Source organism: Pyrenophora tritici-repentis, chromosome 7 (genome assembly GCF_003171515.1).
Source record: "Pyrenophora tritici-repentis strain M4 chromosome 7, whole genome shotgun sequence".
Taxonomy (NCBI): Eukaryota; Fungi; Ascomycota; class Dothideomycetes; order Pleosporales; family Pleosporaceae; genus Pyrenophora; species Pyrenophora tritici-repentis.
In genome coordinates this window covers 821,184-841,383 of record NC_089396.1, presented here as the reverse complement: position 1 = coordinate 841,383, position 20,200 = coordinate 821,184, and the positions used below count along the sequence as shown (strand labels likewise).

General features: G+C 50.6%; 7 protein-coding genes across 7 annotated transcripts; 4 read left to right on the top strand and 3 right to left on the bottom strand.

Moving 5' to 3' along the window:
• Nucleotides 1-103: 103 nt before the first annotated feature.
• PtrM4_127220 (Fer2 domain containing protein) lies at nt 104-665 on the top strand (the record flags this gene model as incomplete). The annotated part of the gene is made up of 2 exons (XM_001939789.2): nt 104-267; nt 317-665. 2 exons carry the CDS (start codon nt 104-106, stop codon nt 663-665), a joined length of 513 nt encoding a protein of 170 aa, XP_001939824.1.
• A 235-nt stretch (nt 666-900) lies between these two features.
• On the bottom strand, nt 901-1,941 carry PtrM4_127210 (Rrp15p multi-domain protein; the record flags this gene model as incomplete). Its single annotated transcript, XM_001939788.1, has 1 exon — nt 901-1,941. One exon carries the CDS (start codon nt 1,939-1,941, stop codon nt 901-903), a length of 1,041 nt encoding a protein of 346 aa, XP_001939823.1.
• Nucleotides 1,942-2,147: 206 nt separating this feature from the next.
• PtrM4_127200 (Ffh, Signal recognition particle GTPase) lies at nt 2,148-3,821 on the top strand (the record flags this gene model as incomplete). The annotated part of the gene is made up of 2 exons (XM_066108805.1): nt 2,148-2,225; nt 2,274-3,821. 2 exons carry the CDS (start codon nt 2,148-2,150, stop codon nt 3,819-3,821), a joined length of 1,626 nt encoding a protein of 541 aa, XP_065960797.1.
• A 3,438-nt stretch (nt 3,822-7,259) lies between these two features.
• PtrM4_127190 (CypX, Cytochrome P450) lies at nt 7,260-8,955 on the top strand (the record flags this gene model as incomplete). Its single annotated transcript, XM_066108804.1, has 2 exons — nt 7,260-8,710; nt 8,769-8,955. 2 exons carry the CDS (start codon nt 7,260-7,262, stop codon nt 8,953-8,955), a joined length of 1,638 nt encoding a protein of 545 aa, XP_065960796.1.
• Nucleotides 8,956-11,197: 2,242 nt separating this feature from the next.
• PtrM4_127180 (uncharacterized protein) lies at nt 11,198-12,994 on the top strand (the record flags this gene model as incomplete). Its single annotated transcript, XM_066108803.1, has 2 exons — nt 11,198-12,941; nt 12,990-12,994. The coding sequence occupies 2 exons, from the start codon at nt 11,198-11,200 to the stop codon at nt 12,992-12,994; spliced, it is 1,749 nt and encodes a 582-aa protein (XP_065960795.1).
• Nucleotides 12,995-13,348: 354 nt separating this feature from the next.
• Nucleotides 13,349-15,246, bottom strand: PtrM4_127170 (AraJ, Arabinose efflux permease; the record flags this gene model as incomplete). The annotated part of the gene is made up of 3 exons (XM_066108802.1): nt 13,349-14,467; nt 14,519-14,752; nt 14,806-15,246. 3 exons carry the CDS (start codon nt 15,244-15,246, stop codon nt 13,349-13,351), a joined length of 1,794 nt encoding a protein of 597 aa, XP_065960794.1.
• Nucleotides 15,247-18,518: 3,272 nt separating this feature from the next.
• PtrM4_127160 (Nse4 domain containing protein) lies at nt 18,519-20,131 on the bottom strand (the record flags this gene model as incomplete). Its single annotated transcript, XM_066108801.1, has 3 exons — nt 18,519-18,706; nt 18,755-19,576; nt 19,624-20,131. 3 exons carry the CDS (start codon nt 20,129-20,131, stop codon nt 18,519-18,521), a joined length of 1,518 nt encoding a protein of 505 aa, XP_065960793.1.
• Nucleotides 20,132-20,200: the final 69 nt, after the last annotated feature.

Below are 20,200 nucleotides of genomic sequence, written 5' to 3'. Positions count from 1 at the left end.
GGCTGCGACACGAGCTTGCCTGAATGTGGTGGAGGGGCGGATAGCGGGCGCAAAAGGCATATGGTCGGGGCGACGCATAGGCAAGAGCAATTGGGCGGTCGCGATGTGCCAGAGGTCGATGCGCACACAGAGTACGACACTGCCTGATATATCAAGACCGAGCCTTCTCAAGCCAGCGAGCCCCTCATGGTTGCGGAACCGCCGACACTTTTCTTCTACCCCAGTAGCCCGGCACGGGCATCTCGACCCCCCAAAGCCCGGTGAAGAGTGCGTCCCATGCGCCTTCCGGTATCCGTTTGATCGCTGACAACATCAGACGAAAAATCACCTTCATAGACAAGGATGGCCAAGCCTCAACCTTCGAAGTCGCAGACGGCGACAACCTACTCGACATCGCGCTTGCCAACGATATAGAAATGGAAGGGGCCTGCGGAGGATCTTGCGCATGCTCCACATGTCACGTCATTGTAGAAGACGAAGCCTATTACGACAAGATGGAAGAGCCAGATGATGATGAGAACGACATGTTGGATCTCGCCTTTGGTCTTACTGAGACTAGTCGGCTAGGCTGCCAGGTCAAGATGAACAAGGAGCTCGATGGGCTTGTTGTGCGACTACCGAGCATGACAAGAAACCTGCAGGCGAGCGACTTTGCGAGCAAATAAGAGTGTGCCATGTGAAGGTCAGGGACAAATGTAGTGGTCACAAGTCTGCGCGCACCGAGGATGTAATGCTGGGCGGTATAGTTGATGATGATATCATACGCAGCATTTGGTACGATGCATGTATTATACGACCACTCCGCTTGCACATAGACAGGCGTTGAGCATGAGACGAAAACATGTACAGTATATGGTATCACGAACATAACACCCCACTTTTGTTACTCGTCCGAACGAATCATGCCTCCACGCTACCCTCCTTCTTTTGTCCTCCGGTAATCATATCCAGGAAGCCCTGCTTGCTCATTTCCTTGACCTTTTCCTCCCTCTTGTCCATACCAACTACCTGGCCCGCCTTGCTCTCTCGCTCTGCCTGTTCGCCCTTGACCTGGGCCGCTCTCACGGCATTGAAGAGCTTGATGACACCCTTTTGTGCTGTCCGTCTCAGCTCTTTCTCCTTTGCTGAAGTAACCGCAGTGCTGACGTCTGGGTCGTGCAGCCCAAGCACATCCCTCACACGCCCCTTGTCCTTTGCTGCTTTGCGCTCAGCTACGACTTGTCGACGCGCCTTTTCTGTGAGCTTGGAATCGGCGAGTTCGCGATTCGCAGTTGCTGCGTCTTTACTACGGGAGAGAATAGGTTCTGAACGTTTTGATGTTGTAAGTTTCGAGCCCAAGATTCTGGAGATGGAGTTTGCGAAGGCTTCAGGGTCGTTGCGTTTCCGTACTTTGCGCTCGGCTACGGTTGATGTATCTGAGGCATCTGATTCGGAGTCGGCAATGGAAAACTCGTCGGCCTCGGGCTCAGAGTCGTCTGAATCATCTTCGGCGTCGCTGGGTAGGGGCGCTTCGTGGTCGACGGGTGCAGTTTTCTTCAGCACAGACTTTGCAGGCGCTTTTGCCGGTATGCTAGCCTTGAACTTGGGCTCTGACTTTTTCGATGCGACTGCGGGAACGTCTTCATCGTCGCTGGCGGATGATTCCTCTGCTGCTGCGGCTTGTTGGGCTGCTTTCTTCGCCTCAAACTTGGCCTGCTTCCTCAGCTGTTGCTTTGACGGTTCAGACTTTCCGGGTAGTGTCGCATTGGCTCCCGAAGGCTGAAATGGCTCTTCTGGCTCCAGACTGCTCCCACGTGCTGGAGCATCGCGCGCGGCGCCTTCTTCTGAGTCGCTTGAACTGTGGTAGTGCTTCTGCTTCTTGACCTTTCTCTTCTCCTTCTTGGGCACCTTGCCGCGCAATTGGTCCTCGGTCCGTCTTCTTTTGAGCGATGTGTTTACCATTGTAGCGGAAAATATGGTGATGTGAATGGATGAGGACCGTGTCGCAGAAAAAAGTTCCAGGTCATCGGCGTTAGTGACCCAAATCACCGACGGCCAGGGCAAGCGCGCCCCGCCATACTGGATTCCCCACAGAACACCACGAGAGACGCAACCCTCAACCTGCACCCTTTCGCGTCAACATTTAATTTCCCTATACAACCGCCGCTATGGTGCTTCAAGACCTCGGGCGGCGCATCAATGCCGCCGTCACAGACCTCACGAGGTCGCCCAACCTTGACGAGAAGGTGCGCATTCACGGCATATGCGTATGAACAGGTGGCTAACATGCGCAGGCCTTTGATGCCATGGTGAAAGAGATCTCCAACGCTCTGGTTGAAGCCGACGTGAACGTAAAACTCGTAATGAACTTGCGACAGTCGATCAAGCGAACCGTTGACTTCAAGCACCTCGCGCCGGGAGTGAACAAGAAGCGCCTCATCCAGAAGGCTGTGTTCGATGAACTCGTCAAAATGGTCGATCCGCACGCCGAACCCTTCAAGCCGCGCAAGGGAAAATCGAACGTCATCATGTTTGTGGGTCTACAGGGTGCGGGAAAGACGACGACATGTACAAAGTTGGCGAGATGGTATCAGGCACGAGGTTTCAAGGCCTGTTTGGTGTGCGCCGATACTTTCCGTGCTGGTGCCTTTGACCAACTGAAGCAAAATGCGACCAAGGCGAAGATCCCATACTACGGTAGCCATACCCAGACGGACCCCGTTGTGGTAGCTGGCGAAGGTGTGGAGAAGTTCAAGAAGGAGCGCTTCGAGATTATCATTGTGGATACCTCGGGACGACACAGGCAAGAAAAGGACCTCTTCGACGAGATGGTGCAAATTCAGAACGTAGTCACACCCGACCAAACTATCATGGTATTGGACGGAACCATCGGTCAGGCTGCAGAGTCGCAAGCGCGCGCATTCAAGGAGGCCGCGGATTTCGGAGCAATCATCATCACCAAGACAGACGGTGCCGCAGCCGGAGGTGGTGCCATATCTGCCGTTGCAGCCACACATACACCCATCGTCTTCCTCGGTAATGGCGAGCACATGTTAGATCTGGAGCGTTTTGCGCCACAAGCTTTCGTATCGAAACTGCTCGGTATGGGCGATGTCCAAGGTCTTGTCGAGCACGTACAATCATTGAAACTCGATCAGAAGGATACGATGAAGCATATCACACAAGGAATTTTCACCATCAAGGACCTTCGCGACCAGCTCTCCAACATCATGAAGATGGGACCATTATCGAAGATGGCTGGTATGATCCCTGGACTGGGAAGTATGATGGGGGGCATGGACGATGAAGAGGGCGGTATGAAGCTCAAGCGCATGATCTACATCTGCGATAGCATGACCGAGAAGGAACTAGAATCCGATGGCAAGATGTTTGTCGACCAACCCACACGAATGACGCGCATAGCCCGTGGCTCAGGAACCTCGGTCCGCGAAGTCGAGGAACTGCTCACCCAACACCGCATGATGGCCGGCATGGCGAAGAAGATGAAGGGTGGCATGGCATCCATGCAAAAAGCACAAGGCGCCATGGGCGGAGGTAACAAGCAACAACAACTCGCAGCTATGCAAAAGCGCATGCAGAGCATGGGTGGAGCCGGTGGCGGCGGCGGCATGCCCGATCTCGGTGCCATGATGAAGATGCTCGGTGGTGGACGAGGAGGCGGTGGCGGCATGCCGGATATGTCAGCACTCGCTAACATGGGTGGCATGGGCGGCATGGGCGGCATGGACATGGGCGCGATGATGAAGATGATGGGTGGCATGGGAGGTATGGGTGGCGGCGCTGGTGCCGGTGGTGCTGGACAAGGAAAAGGAAGACGGTAGTTTACGCGTAAACTTTGAACCGCTCCCTTTTTTTCGTTTCTTGATGCATAGCCGCGGCGTTTGGGGGTCCCTACTACAATCATGGATGGGTAAATATCTATGGTGTACGCATGCTGGGCGTCTATTTACGTATCATGGTACTCATTCAATCAGTGTGTTGGGAGCGACTTCATTGATGCGAGTGCCCTCTGGTACGACGCAGGATGACCATGTATACCCATTGATGCCCGCTGCTATGGTAACTTGGCTCGAGCTGAGAGCATAGCGGTGTCGAGATGCAAGCAGTTGCCCCCAGGAACATTCAGTATGTACCGCATACTGAATCAACGCGGTAGGCAGTCTGCGAGCAACAACGAGAAGAGAGGATAAAGCTGAAGGATGGAGAAGTAGGATAAGATCCTAAAATCTAAAGTACGGAAGTCAACCGTCGATTTATTCCAATATAGCCAAAACTCCACCTCTATCAATTCTCAGTACATCCACCCCTATTCTTGCTCACTCACACTCTCCTCCCTCCTAGTTGTGAGAAACAATCAAGAATCTCCCCACCACCCCACCGCCTTACGCATACCCACAGAGTCATGAATCCCACATCCTAAGTAACCACATCCTCCCACATGGCGGACGCCAACACAACAAGCCCATCCGTGAACCCCTTCCAATAAAGGGTTTCTCCCCTCATCCCTCAACGAACCCAACTAACAAACCCAACATACCCATAATACCGTAACTTCCATACCCCCACCCCCTCTCCACTCCCACCCCGCCGTAAACAGCACTTCCTCCACACTCCACGCCCGCCAATCCCAAAAGTCATTCGCAAAACAAAGCACATGCGTGAGAAGAATGGTATTACACATGAGCTTCCTGCGCCGTAAAGGAGTTGAACGCCAGCTTGTTGAGATTAACATGAAAACATCACACGACCGTAGCAAAGGTCAAGCTATCGAAGCGGCAATTCCGTACCCAATGCTTGCTACTATCAAGCTACTCGCATCTATTTAGACATCTAGTCGCACGTATCTTCGGGTTGTTGACTGATAGCTCTGCATAGCATTCCCTCCTAGTTCGAACAGGGCACGGACACCCTTGTGCCCATCAGGTACATAACTATCACAAATAGTCTGCTCTTCCACCCCACACCAACAGACCCGAGCCTCAATTATAGCAGCAAATAAATAACGTAAGCTTCTGAGGCGCTCCTTACAACCTCCTTGGCTCAAATCTCTCTTTCCACTACATCAAACGCGCCCGCCATGACTAGCTTTCAACACCTCCCAGCTGAGATTCGCTGCATAGTCTACACAGACATATCACCACCCCTTCCATGTCACATGGGCTACTGGTATTCCAGCATCTCAACCGCAAATTGCTCAGAGCTGAAGCCGACGGCGAGACGACCAAGCATATGTGGAAGTTCCTCCGGGGCATCGCGGAGGGCCTGGGATAAGACGCACCGACATGTTACAGAAATATTCTGTCCCGAATTCTACGATAGGGCCTTTGTTGATGAGATTGCAACGGATTGAAGAATATCAGAATTTATACTGTCAACTATTTGATGACGCTGTACAATGTGATAGTTGGCACGATGTTCGACATTAGCTAAGTCCAAACTGTAGTTTACTTAATTAGTCACTGGACGTTGTGACAGTCGACATGACTCGTGGCTCCGCAGCCATTCACTACTACATACTGTACTATAGTACTAGGTCCAGTCTAGTCTAGCCCGAAACGATCTCATAATGAGGTTCATCCCATATTCTAGCCATTCAGTATAGATTGACCAAAGAGTAGGATATATCGAGCCGCAACTACCCAAGGATGACGCCCGAATAGTTCTTGGTCAGTGGCATAATTCAATGTCATCGAAAACCTCCGGGTCCACCATCTTATCTATACTGCATTCATCAACATGCGCGAAATCAAGCCGGTCGTTGGCATAATGCTCAGTGTCATGTCGTTGCGCAACCTAATATTAGGACTCGGTCATACCGCTTGAGACCCTTTTTGGCGAAGATTTCTGCGCGCGTCCTCTTACATTTCACTGAGTATTTTGTGGCGAAGGAGATCCAGCGAAGATTTTAGTGCACGTTCTCATGCCGGCAGGAACTATACATGCAACAATGTTGGAGTGTTAGTGTTTCCGGGCGGGCCGCAACGGTGCAATGTGGATGTCCGTGCGCGCTTCGCTTAACTAAACCGTAAACCGTAAACCGTATACATACCGTAAAGCGAAGATGACACTTGGGCAACCCCGTCACTTCCTCTCGCACAGAGAGTTTCTTCCTCACTTCATCTCGGCACTTATGTTCTTGGAGCGGTGCCCTAAAGCAAAGAGATGTCTTCTCTCTGTGAAGATTGAAGCCAGTCCACCTAACTCAGGCAACCGTGAGAACGAGTACCACCACTGCAACCCGGTTAAAAATAGACATCCAGAACAGCAGAAAACATGGGTAAAATATACGGCCCATCGGGGTCCATTTCGTGGAAAGTGGCTGCTGATCTGGTGTTACTCAGGTCTCTTGGAAAACGGTCATATCTCCGCGTTATCATTTTTACATCACTCGTCTGCAGCCATTCCAAGCGAGCCGTTGTTGTGTCCATCTCAATCTGCGCTCGTCATTGTACGTCGCACTCAGGTCCATTAGCGATACAACGCCCAGCTCGGTTGCGGCGAAAAGATACGAACCCGGCCCTATTATTGCCATCTCAGCATGGAGGCAGCCAAGGTGTGCTCGTATTGAGCGGGTTGTCCGGACATTGATACCCGGGTAGCGTCGTTAGCTCCTTGAGACTTCTGCTGGTGCTGAATGCAGGTGTTTGAGTACGACATCCTCGCTTGGCCATACTTCGGTGTGATCTTGTTAGAGATGTGTATTGCTGGTGTTACCGAGCCTAGATGATGACCGTACTGTATGCGCACAACGATAGTATAACTAGTGGTCAGTATTGTCTTGGAAACGCAACGTGATGGGTCGCGCAAACTATCAATAACTCAGGCGTTCAGCACTTAGCGGGTCTGCTTCGTTGTTTTTCGAAGAGGGAATGCGGAAGAAGACGTTGCCGGCCTCGGCTGACTACCGGAAGTCACAGATCCGAAGATACCCAGTGCCGACGAGGAGCTCTCTTGGTGCACCCAGAGGGCCGTGTAGAAGATCAGCCAATCCTACAAACGCTACGTATTACTGGTAGTCCAATAGGCTTAAGGCTAATGCTTTGCATGTACATGTCTCGTAGACCAAGCGTTTGTTTCGGTAGCGCCGGTCGTGACGATCATCAGCAAGAGGCAACACGTAGCGATTGCGTCTAATATACGGTCTATACGCTCGGTAAAGTATGCCCAAGACATTGCCAACCGACGTATATCTAGTGCCATGTCACGGCCTGTCTTTTCCCTCTTCAATTCGAATTCCATTCCCCCTCCGATCTCGCACAATGGCATCTGACGCAACCGAATCGACATCCGTATTCACGTTTTACCATATCGCTACCGCAGTTATCACGTACTGGGTCTGTACAACTATCTACGGCTTCGTCACAGCCCCAAGGCCACCCAACAGTTTACCATGGGTGGGCTACGGAAAAAGCTGGATTGCCGATCTTCGCAACTTTATCGCCGTCACGGAAAGCAAATACTGGGTATCGCAAGGTTACGAGAAGTACAGCCGTAAAGGCAATGCTTTTGTGTTGCCTTCCACGCTTGGGATGCCGGCCGAGATTGTCCTTCCACCGGATCAGCTGCGCTGGATGTTCGATCAACCAGACAATGTCCTGAGTTCGCAAGCGGCCCACTATGATTTGTTGCGGGGCGACTACTCATTCGTAGATCCGGCAATAATTACCGATTCCTACCATGCGCATGTGATTCACAAACATCTCGTGAAGAATCTTAACGCGATAATACCGGGCTTAGCCAAGGACGCTACCGATTCTGTGCGGAATATTTATGGAACGGATACTCAAGAATGGAAAAAGCTGGATTTGTTGCAGTCGTTTATAGATATGATCCCACTTCTCACCAATCATTTGCTGGTTGGAGAGACCATATGTTATGACCAAAGGTTCTTGGATGCTATACTGGGCTTCACCGAGGATGTTATCAGAAACTCGGCTATTCTGCTTGTGGTTCCGGACTTCCTGCATCCTATTATTGGACCTTTGTTGAGTTTAGCTCCAAAGTACCACTACTGGCTCTCTTCGAAGTTTACCTTGCCGCTGGTCAAGCAGCGCATTTCAGAGATCGAGAAGAAGGATTCCGGGGATCCTGAATATAAGGACTGGCAGGAACCAAACGACTTTATCACCTGGTGCTATCGCACGGCGAAGCAAGAGGGCCGGCACGAAGAAATGCAACCTGACCGCATCGCTAAGCGCATCTTGCCACTCAACTTTGCAAGCATTCACACTACAGCATTGACGGCCTACGACATTTTGAGCCAGATCATAAGCGCTGGATCAGATGTAGTCTACAAGTTACGGGAAGAAGCTTATCGTGTCCTTCAGGAAGAGGGTGGATGGACAAAACAGGGCCTCAACCGTATGTACAAAATGGACTCCGCGATCCGTGAATCCCAGCGTATAGCACCGCTTTCAGCCACCTTCTCAGACCGTAAGGTCGTCGCCAAACAAGGCGTCATCATACCCGATGGTACTCACGTCGAGTATGGAAATACAATATCATGTCCATGGGCACAGATGGCTGTCGAACCGAATTTCACCGACAACCCAAATGTTTATGACGCGTTTAGATATTCACGGGAAAGAGAGGCGTACGAGGCTATGAGCGCAGAAGAGAAGAGGAACGTCGATGTGTTGAAGATGAAGCAGCGGGGGATGGTAGCGACGTCTACACAGCATCTTCCATTCGGCCATGGCAGACATGCTTGGTAAGTCTGCTCTTCTTATACTCTTATTGCGTCAAAAATGAAGACTAACGCAAAGCAGCCCCGGCCGTTTCTTTGTCGCGTATGAGCTCAAGATACTTTTTGCGGAATTGCTGCTTAATTATCATATCAAGCCATTCGCGCAGCCACCAGAAAAGATGTGGGTTGTGAGGACAATGGTTCCACGGCCGACGACTATAGAAGTACGTCGCCGAGAGAGCATGTGGACGCCTGAGGCAGAGAATTGAGCGGATGAAGATGTATAACATCTGTGTATAGTGAGACGATTGTAGTGGTAAATCATTTTATCCATCCAACCTTGTCCACCTTGCTACAACTTGACCAGATCTGACCCTGCTCTGCACACCTGGTAGATCCGTCGCAAACTATACAGGCTTTGCGGCATATTTGTTAATTCTCAGGCAGCTGGTCTGGCCTTAAGTAATGTCCACCAATATTCAAGTTGTGCTCCACCATCTACTTCTGTGTCTGTCGAACTCTACTGTTTACTCCTCAAACACGTTATTTTTACTGTCATGTCTCCGTCAGATGCGGATCATGGCCGACCTACACAAATCTTAGTGGACTAGTTAAAGATACGCGAGGCTGCCAACAGCATAGTAGGAGGGTCGAACCAGACTGACATTGTGTTACAGGCAGAAGCAAAATTGAACTCATCTCTACCAATTCAAATGCTCAGCTGGGCCATGGCGATGAATGAATATCAATTGTAAATCAATGTAGAGAAGAAACAAGATACAACTGATGCAGATTTTTTTGAGTTGCTCTCCATCGCTTTTTTAGACCTTGCACATCACTTCTCTTGTGTCCCTCGGGTGCGGCGTTACTATACGCCTCTCATTCCAACCTCTAGCATCAAGCCATACTGATAACCTCGACATCATTGCCGTAGGCGGCTTCGCTACGAGAAAGACAAAGATCGTTACAGGTATCGCAACAGCGAGATACAGCCAAAAGTGCGATTTTCCAGGCAGATTATCCGTGTTCATGCTGAACAAACCCGAGACGAACGTCAACCGTACGAATAGAAGCGCAAGAATAGTCAATCGACTGATATTCGCCATTTCAGCAAACGATTGTCGCGCATCGATGATCTGGATAGTACGAAACATCTCCATATGACTATGTGTACATGCAGCCTCGCGCACAGAACACGTGATCTGTCTGATCAACCAACATTAGAGGCCAAAAACAAATACCACGGACAAGGTTTGTATACTGCATTTTCACAATAAAGAACGGAAAGCAGAGGCCTTTCAAGATTCATCAGTCACAAACTTCGAAATCAACCCTGGATCTAACAGCTACCTCAAACATCTACGGTCACCAACAAGTGTCTTCCCATCTAACTTCTGCACTTACATCAAGATACGCAGTCCGATATATCAGAATTGAATCAACACCATCGTCCCGTGGTCCCCCAAGGCTCTGCTATATCACGCCAGCAAAGCCATCAGCACACATAGCAAACCCGTCGTGTCCACCTTCGCCACGCGAGGAAGCACCTTCCTACCAATCACGAATAACAAAGTCAGTGAAATTGTGAATACGTGGAGTGAACGAAATTTTTCATCTAAGTGCATGTTCAGAATAGGCTACACGGGAAATAGATGTACCTAGGTACTTATGACTCTTGTTCAGCGCAATTGCTACAAACATGCAACAGAACATGAATGCTGTAGATGAATCAAGATTCACCGGCAAGCTGGATGCTGAGGTTTAAGCAAGATCAAATTTCACTTTCACATGACCAAACGTATCAAGAACGTAGTGACACGGATAGGAAGCGAGAACAGCTGCTCTAGCATACCCAGTACGCAAGATTATAGAATTTAGCTAGTGTATGAACAGTATGAAGCTTGTCGTACCTATTCGATTCTACACATATGTAGTACACGATACCTATATCGAGCGCGCTATCACTGCTGCCAGTCACGAGATAGAAAGCATCGAAACAACCTGCCGATAACTACGTCCATCGCATCGGCAACAGAGCCTAGCGCAATAGTCTATTCGCAGGTCTCATCTCTACTCGGTATTCTTCTGGCAGCGATACCTATGGAAAAGAATACACGATACGCAGATACATTTTGAAGTGATTCGAAGTATTGACGTCAAAGGTATTGGATGAGCTATACGTACGGTAGTCTCCAAGCGAGGATCTACAGAGTATAGCATCGTCTATGAGGAAAATATACAAGATTCTGCATTTTGGCTACCCAAATGGGAAAACTATGTAATACCCGGAATAGGTAAGGTCAGTGTGAAAAAGTTCGGTAGAGGCCTCGCTAAAATCATTTTATCTATGGTTCTTTCATTCCTGCGCTACGAATGGGTACCATGGTACTGTAGAGGAAACAAAACACTTCGCACGTATAAGAAAGAGTCCTTATCCTGTAACTTCCAGAGCAACAAAACGACCAAATGCCATCCATACCCCTATTCTACCGCCCCCACGTATTCGCCACTATGCAGATCACAGAAGAACTCTTGGACATTAGACTCGACTACAGAGTGGGAAGTCCCACTCTGCGCACGCTTCCTTTGCAAACAGCTGGTCTTGAGCCTTTCCCCGGATGGTTCGAGCTCTGGGCTCCAATCACAAAAATCCTAAAGGAGCACGTTTATGCGCGCTATGGCGCTCGTCCCATACGACGTTTCCGCGTGAACGATAACATAGACGACCTCCCCATCAGCGTGCTCATTGAGTCAGATATCACGGTGGCTGGTCAGTATGCACGATGGGGCAATGCCGTAAGAAGAATCAGACGCCTCCTACTAGACAGCGGATTCCACATGGCTATCGAAATCATAGACACACTGGCCGCTAATGGAACAAATTTGGAGATTATTGGAGGGGATGACCGTGAGATCATCGATACATGGGAGAAAGTACAGCGCCAGGTAATCCAACGACTGCAACCAAGCAATTGGCTTGCAATAGACGTACTCTACTGTCTCGTCGGCGATTCTCGTAAACCCACTCGATACCCCACAATATTCATATCTGCATTGGATGCAGACGAAGATATATGGTTCCGGGATATACTGCCATCAATCCATAAGACGGTCGGCTCATGCTTTAGAGTTGAGGTACGCCAGCATTCAGCCCTCCTGGCTGTCAATGGCGATGATGAGAAGGAGCCAGAGGACCGTACCATCTTTAACATCGGCGGATCTGCGGGTTATGGGATAGTTTCTATGGGAACATCAATTGGCCTAGGAGGACAACGGCGGTCAGGTACGTTGGGCATGGCAATCGAGCTCCAAAACAGCGAAGGGCACGACCTCGGCGCATTCGCACTCACGAATTATCACGTAATCGCAAGTGGCGACATGACGTCTTGGAAAGCTGGTGAGGCTATCAAACCCGACCATTCACTTGTGAAAGACGGTATACTCACCTTGATGTGTCCGTCTGATGCAGACCATTGCAGGAGCAAAAGATACTGGGAAAAGAGACAACAGCAATGTCGGACTGGGAACCTACCATATAATGGCTTCTACCGATGTATGATGGAAAGGGCTGAGAGAACCAAGGAAACTGATGACCTCTGCCTAGAGATGATTGGTTTCCAAGTCGAAAGCGCGCTTGAATCACATCGCACAGCAAATAGGTTCTTGGGGACCTTGTATGCATCGTCGGGTTTCCGAAAATCCAAAAACCCCGACTATTCTGAAGGCGTTGGCGGCGACTTTGGCTGGGCTCTGAATTGGGCTCTTATCAAGGTGCGGTCTCCTCTAGCAACAACAAACTGGGTTAAGCATTTCAGTGTAACAAAAACCTGCATCTACGGTGGTGCCCACGTCAAATCGTACCAAAACCTCCATCCCAAACAGAACTACAATGTAGCCAAGAAAGGAAGAACTACCACATGGACAACTGGAAGAGTCAGCGCCGTTCCAAGCATCTTGAACTTCAAAAAGAGTGGACTATCAGGCTTGTCACTACAGTTCAAAGAGAATACGTTGGATGGAATCGTGTTTGCCTTTGGCATCAGATCAGATGACGACATCACTGAATTCGTTGAGGAAGGTGACTTGGGAAGCGTCGTTCTATTGAATGAGTACTCATCAGAGGGGGCTATCGCTGTTGGCTTGACCATTGCCGCTAACAATGTGACGTCTATGGCGTATATGACGCCTATAGCGCATGTCTTTCGCGACATTGAAAAGGTTACGGGCGGAGCGATAGTTAAAATGCGAGATCTTGGTATGGCGGAGAAGGATGTCAGAACTTATCGGGGTATTTACGACAGAGATTAATTGTCGTTGGGTAGACTGTACGCTGGTATTGGTGGAGTATGGGTCAGTTAGTGTGAGTGGGACGAACGGGTCTTGGTTTCGGCATAAGATGCGGTTACCGACGTAGAATGTACCGAAAGAGACAGGAAAAAGAAAATGTGATTAAAATACATAGAAAACCTTCAACGGGTCCAGTTCGGATCATCCTGCCAATAGAAAACCTGAACAAAAGAAACACACCCTCACCTTTACCATCATTTACCAACAAAAGAGAAAGGGTTACAGGTAAGTATACATTGTCTACCTCAAGATGTCACTCCCCCCAAAGATACGCAAGCTACAAAAGTGGCGCGCGTCACTGCACGACCACCTCACTCACAACGGCCTCAGCGCCCCACTCCTATCATCCGCCCACTTCCCCGCAATAGCCTGTCTCGCACTCTTCCCCCAAAACGCAACCGGCATTGCAATCAACCCGCCTACAATCTGAAACAGCATCAACTCAATGCCCACCCACATGAACCCATGCGCATTAATCCACGGTACAATAACGAAGCTCAGCGCAAAAGACTCCGTAAACAACCCGCCACCAACGACCGCCAGCGCGGGGGCTGCCCATCGCGGAAATGCCTCGGTAACCCACAGTGTATTCGCCGTCATGAGGGTGACGAAAGCGAAACCGTTCATTCCGTAGGCAAAGTAGATGGCGACGGGACTCCAGTGACGGTGCACGGCGAGGCCGTAGAGGAGCGAACTTAGGCCGCCGACGATGACGGGGAGGATGTACGCGATGAGGTAGTGTTCTGCTTCTTGGACGCCGTGGTTGCGTTTCGAGAGACGTGTTATACCGCGACCAGTGACGAAGGTGCATACGGGCAAGGCAAGGAGGGCGCCACAGCCCGAGGCAACGTTTACGGTGCCAATGAGCTCGGGGGAAATGTTGTAGGGTTCTGCGAGGAGGACACGTGGGTACGTAGCACCGATGAACATCATGCTCGCTGAGTTGAAGCCTGAAGCGACAAAGACCCAGAAGATGAGGGGGCTCATGGCACAGTAAGCCATTTGAACGTAGCAGCGACCCATTGCCCTCCAACACGCAAACGGCGAGCGAGCGATACCGATGCGATCGCGGAGTCCGGCGAAGCCCCTGCGAGGCGGGGGCTCGGGGAGGTCGCGGTAGAGGCTAGAGTCTTCCTCGGCGTCTTGGTAGACTGTGAGTTTTTCGGTTGCGCTTTGCATAAGGATGAGGCCGTCGAAGGCGACGGTGGGGCGCTTGAAGTACGTCTCTGGGTATAGGAAGAAGGAGACTAGGAAGGAGATGCAGAGCGGAATCAGCCAGATGTGGTAGAACTCGCGCCAGTGGCCGCTGTGGTTGGTGATTACGGGGACAAGGGCGACACCAGAGGTGCCGAAGCCGCCTGCTACGCACCACATGGTGGCTACGGCTGTGGAGCGCTGGTTGATGTAGGTTAGGTCGATGATCATTAAAAATACCTGAGAATTGTAAGCGGAAGGCGTTGCAAATGTAGAGGGATATGGACTTACGAGTGATAGTGATAGGCCTTCTCCTAATCCAATAAAGCACACTGCGGCGACTAGTTGCTGAAACGATTTTGCCTCCCCGGCCCAAACCATGGCGAGTATAACGACGGCATTTGCGATTAGAAGCGTAGGTCGACGGCCCATGCCAATAGACAAAGGTACCCACAGAAGACATCCAAGACCCATGGCTAATGTAGGTCCCGTGACAAGAGCCTTAATCAGCCATGGCGGTATGTGCTAATCAAATAGTGTCAATAGCATTCACACTGAATCCAAAGAGTGAAGCATACCTCTGAAGCAAACTCAGTCTGCACACCATCCAACAGAACAGTTGAGGCTTGTGCCGCAGTCAGACAAAGGACCGAGTACAGTGCGATGGAAAAGATTGCTCCGGCAGTCTTCCATTGACTCCAGTTTAAAGGATCCGCCTTGCTCTCCGAGGGAATAGGTAGCTTGAGTGTCTTCCCGTCGTTTGTGATCAAAAAGGTGCTTCCAGAGAGGTCGTAGGATTCCCGTTTAACAAGCTTAGCCGTACTCGAAGTCCTGAGCCGGGTCATGCGGTCGACAATATCCCCCAGAGGTGCCATCTTCTCAATGTCATCGCAGTTTGACAATGGAGACATGGCGCGTGGCTCAGCGAGAGGTTGTACGCGAGGTGGTGGAGCCAGCTCTACCTTTGGGTGTGGGTCTTCCAGCGACGCCGTAGTGTTGTTGAAGTAGGAGTCGGACATGATTACATTCGTATAAAAACAAAAAAACGAGAGGAGCAAGGACCAGGATGCCGGCGACGCGCGTCGGCGCGGGAGCAGCACGAGCAAATGTCGCGAGTTGAAGAAAGCGAAAGGACTCACTGGGCAACTGATAACTCCAGAGCAGGGCCGCACAGGGTGACTTTAATCAATCAGAACAGACCCTCACCGCCGAGCTATCCTTTGTAATCGGCTGCGGGTAATGCCGTACGTGCGTCAACGGCGATCAAGATGCCTAGCCCAGTGTTTATTCTAGCGCCGCTTGAACTGCCCTTCTCACTCGTCCGCACGTCCGTATTCGGGTATCGTAGACTCATTTGATGTGCATTTGTCGAAAATATGTGCCCCGTGATAATGAGCTTGCTGCTTCATAACATTCTTAGCGAAGCCACGATAGCGCCGAGCAGAAGCAAGAAAGCAAATCCAGCAGGTGACTAACTACCGCCGAGTATAGTTTTGATATAGTCCTGCAGGCAACTCCATGCAGCAAGGTGTGCGAACGCCTGAGGTGCTTTCCGAACATCACCGATTGGGCACACACAAAATCTTGTACCGAACTGTATGCAGGTGCAGAAGCCTGCGACACAAAGAGCCTCCTCTTTCTCTCCGGATAGCTGGCGTGGCAAGGATACTCGCTCGGCGCAACCGTGTTTCAAGAATGCTGTGTGAGCAATATTGGGTTTGGGACGTCGTGCCGGCGGAAGCCAACGGCTGATATACAGTTGACGTGCGGCAGTCAACCGACGTCTGTCATTCGTTCATTCACGAGCTTGTTTCACCACCTCATGACGTGACCTTGCTCAGCTCAAACGTGGAGATGTTTTAAATGGAGAGGAGATTCTCCGCTGCGGCCAGGAATCGGGCTTGAGGAGCGGAGCCGGAGCATTGTTGTTTGCGGTGGATTCCTGGTTAAGCTGAGTAAAGATGCATGCGGTCGATCCGGGGACGCGAGAAGGATGCAGGAACCACTCTCCGCGTCACCGGGGTGCGTCACGTCACATCGGCATCCTCGTGCTCAACAAGAACCACACGAGTTCTCCGACCTCAAAGTTCCTCGTGCTCTGAGTGATCTGTAAAAGTACGGTACCTCGAGGCTAAAAGGGTAGGAAGCGAGGTTCCGTGGCAGCGCGTAAGCTTTCGGGCAAAAAGGAACCAAATAAACCCGAGCCCAAGCCGAACAGGCGTTTGCGGCCATTGAGAGCTGTCCAAATGGCCGAGAAAGTGCTTGAATATTTCTTCGCAGCCACCAAGACTCTCACTAACTGCTCTGCGCAAGAGAGCCACAACACACTTCAAGAAGTGGCCTCTACGCCCCATCGTGCCCCCTCGCACAAGACAGGAAGGCCTAGCGTACCTCGCGCAATTAATAGACCAGCCACAAGAGTTCGAGACCTTCGTGAAGGTAACGAACTCCTTCTATGACGAGTGATTTCTATTTTTGAATTTCACAAAGACCCGCTGAATTCCTTGGCATTATTCAGTGTAGGATTCGCGGCAAAACGCCGCATAGATGCCACAACCCACACGCTCTCTCTCAAACCTTTTATTATATCTCTAATTGCCTCTTGTTACTTTTTCGTTTCTCTCTCTAAAAAGCAGTTACTGTACTGCATCGATCAAAGGCGCAAGCCACTAAATACTAGAATATTGTAGGAAAACGGCTTCAAATGGCGGGAGTCCTTTTCACGAACATGTATATAGGCAGGACATCACTCCCCTTAGATACAAAACACCTAGGAATAGGTTCCACGAGGCAAGTGCGACAACACTATAAGACCACGGCGGGACCCGCCCGAATACCCTATGGGAGGTTACAGATAGGGCGTTAAACCACAATCAACATCAACATCAACTAACTGCTCTGCCCTAGTTCGGCAAGGGCTGAGACAATGCGGGGTGCAAAGGGGTTGCAGGATTAGGCACCACGATTTTTGGACGTTCCTGATTCTTTGGGAATTCTCCGGGATCGGCAGCATCTGTCGGCTTTGAAACCCTGCCTATATCCCTTTCGGCGTAATTCCTATACTTTACTAGTATTAATGCCCAAATTGGCGTCGCCCGACATGCTAAATGGCAAAGGAGAATTCTTCAGCCACGCGGGAGCTAAGCGCAACACGGCCTTTGCTTGATAGACCTTACAGGTTTGTCAGCGCCCTTATCAGTTGTATCATTGTCAGAAGACGATCTCAATGTGATGGACATGATGGCCGGTAGGGATGGGCGCCATATGCAAGCAACTGCAGCCGCTGTGGTACATACGTATGGTCAGATGCCATGATATCCAAGGCGTAGTGCTTACATGCGCTAGCTGATTGTGGGAGGGGAACCGTTGATCGAAGCTGGAAGCTGACATATCACAGCGTCTTAGGTCATCGGACCGCTAACCGCCTGCCTTGATGCAACTCAACCTGCTGTCCGTTATACTTGCCTCGAGAGCGAGTAAGTAACATCGTATTCCCCCTCCATCTCAGTGATCACGAGTGTCGGAGGTTAATGCACCATATTATACCTCCTCTTTTACGAAGCAACAACATCATTGACGTATCAACAATGCCCACGTTGGCGCCTATGACGAAGTTGGGTGTCGAGTACGAAACAAAGCGATCTGGGCATTACTCGTAAAGGAGCGGATGCTCCCGGTTTGTGTCATGAATCAATACCGCATCGTATGTATTCAGCTTTGGTTGAGTGGAGTTGCTGGCGCTCGCTTTCCCAGCCCCTGACGATCTCAGGCTCAGTAAATTGTCGTTTCAGCCCGTCTGCATGCAGATACAGTGGTAGACGAGCATTGAGTTTACCATGCTCTTATCAGCTTTACTAGCGATGTCCGCTTACCAGGCTTTCACTAGTGAATCCACATTTTAAGCATGGCAGCCACGGATTGATACAGTAGGGCTGGAATATGGGCTGATTCATGGACGCGTCGGTCATGTGCGGAATGATCAAGGCGAGAGCGAAGACGGACGGACGACGGACGATCGATGCTTCATTCCAACTACATGAAGGACCCCCAAACAGGGTTGAAGAGATCTTGGGTATCAGGTAAAAGCTAAGCGGAGGTAGAGATGCAGAATATGTGACTGGGAGGTGCAAGTGCAAAACGCAAAGATTGCCAGAAAAGAAAATGTGCATCATGCGTCGTACCCAGGGCCAGAACGCACCGAACGCCGTTGGAAAGAACGGCAAATGAAGAAGCAAAGGAAGATAATATGGCAAAAATTGGTGGTGGATTGGAGATGCGATTGAACTTCCGCTCATCCATTGTACCATCCGTTTGAGCCGACACTTGTCTGTTCGCTCTCACGGTGTGGTATGAGCGGGACTCTAATGTCGAAAGCTTGGATGAACATTTGCCAAGACGGATAATCGAGACTGAAGACGGCCTGGTGTTTCTGAACATTGTCCTCACGTTGTTCGGATACGCCGCGGGGTTGCGCTGGAACTACCGAATGTTAGTGGGGAAATATGAGACATGTAGCGTTACACGTACGTAGTAGCGGAAGACCAGCTTCATCTTTGACAATCTTGGCATTGCCTTCTCTCACCAGGAAACTGATGTAAAAGAGATTCTCCACCGTTTGTCCGAATTCTTTGGGGTTAATGGCAAAGTCAAGCAGACTGACAGCAGGTTCACCTTGCTCTGTCATGGCCATCCTGTGGCGCCGCAAAGCAGCGGATTGGTCTTCGTCGGTGAGTTCGTCATCTGGGATGGCTCCGAGCTCCTCCTCGACGCGATCCATATTCTGGGTGATATGTTCAGTTAGTCGCTTCCGGATGCCTTTGACGAGGTTGGTCAAATTGTTAGCCTCGCTTTGCTGAGTGTCGTTCTGAGTGATCTCTTGTGGTCGGGTTGCGGGTCCCAGTGGTTGACGTTGTGATCTAGCTTTTCGTTGAGTTGTGCGGACGCGTTTCTGTACTGACAACGGTCCCAAGAGGAAAGCTGGTGTTGGGGGTCGCTTGTTGCAGGGAAAGCATGCTTGTCGACCTAGCAATGCCCAATCGAGACCATCAGGATCCTCGTTATCATCATCACCTACAGGTATCACTGGCGCATTCTCTTCGCCAGCAACGTACCCCCCTGACTTCATAAAGTATATGCATTTGGATACGAATTGATCCAAGTCAATGCCGGTAGCAGAATTACCCAAGCTATTGTTAAGCTTCTTTCCCGCCAAGTCGCTGGCATTGACCAGGAAGCGAGAGTCGACGGTTGCATCGGCGGTCTGTCGTACTTTGCCAAACAAGCTGTTCTGTGTCTTAAGAATGTCAAGCAGGCCGCTATTTCGCGACTGAATAAGGTCGTTGCGGTTGTCTAAGATAGTTAGTCATGTCGATCATCACGACTTTCACCCCACTTACCCTCTAGCAAGCGAGCGTGATCGCGCATATTGGCGCGCAACCTTCGCCGCACTTCTGGGTCCTGGTGAGGGTCGTAGAACCGCGAATGTTCCTCGTCGTCGTTATCAGGCTGTGTTTGTGTAGGAGTATCAACAGCTTCCAAGTCATCACCTTCTTCCTCCTGCTCCTCTTCATCTTGGCCATCCTCGTAGACCTGAGACTGCGGCAGGCTGTAGTTGTCGGTCCTCCTCCTCTTACTGCCATTGCCAGATGTCGATCCCGAATCCGGCGTAGGCATACGTGCCGACGCGCCCCGCAACCCCCCCGATTTACCTCGTGGTGTTTTTTCGCGCATTCCAGGAGTCTCGTTCTCCTTGTCTGAAGAGCGTGAAGGGCTCAGGACTGAGTAGGACGATGTGCGTTCATTGTCGCCATTTTGCGGTCCAACCGAGGGGTCGCGATAAAGGGAGTCGACGGTGGAAGCGCGTGTTTGTGGCGTAGCAGACAGGTGGGTATTGAGACGCGCCATTCCAGGAGGTCTGACGGTGAAAGCGACGCAAGAGCGATATCGAAGCGATTGTGCTGGTGATGGAGTTTG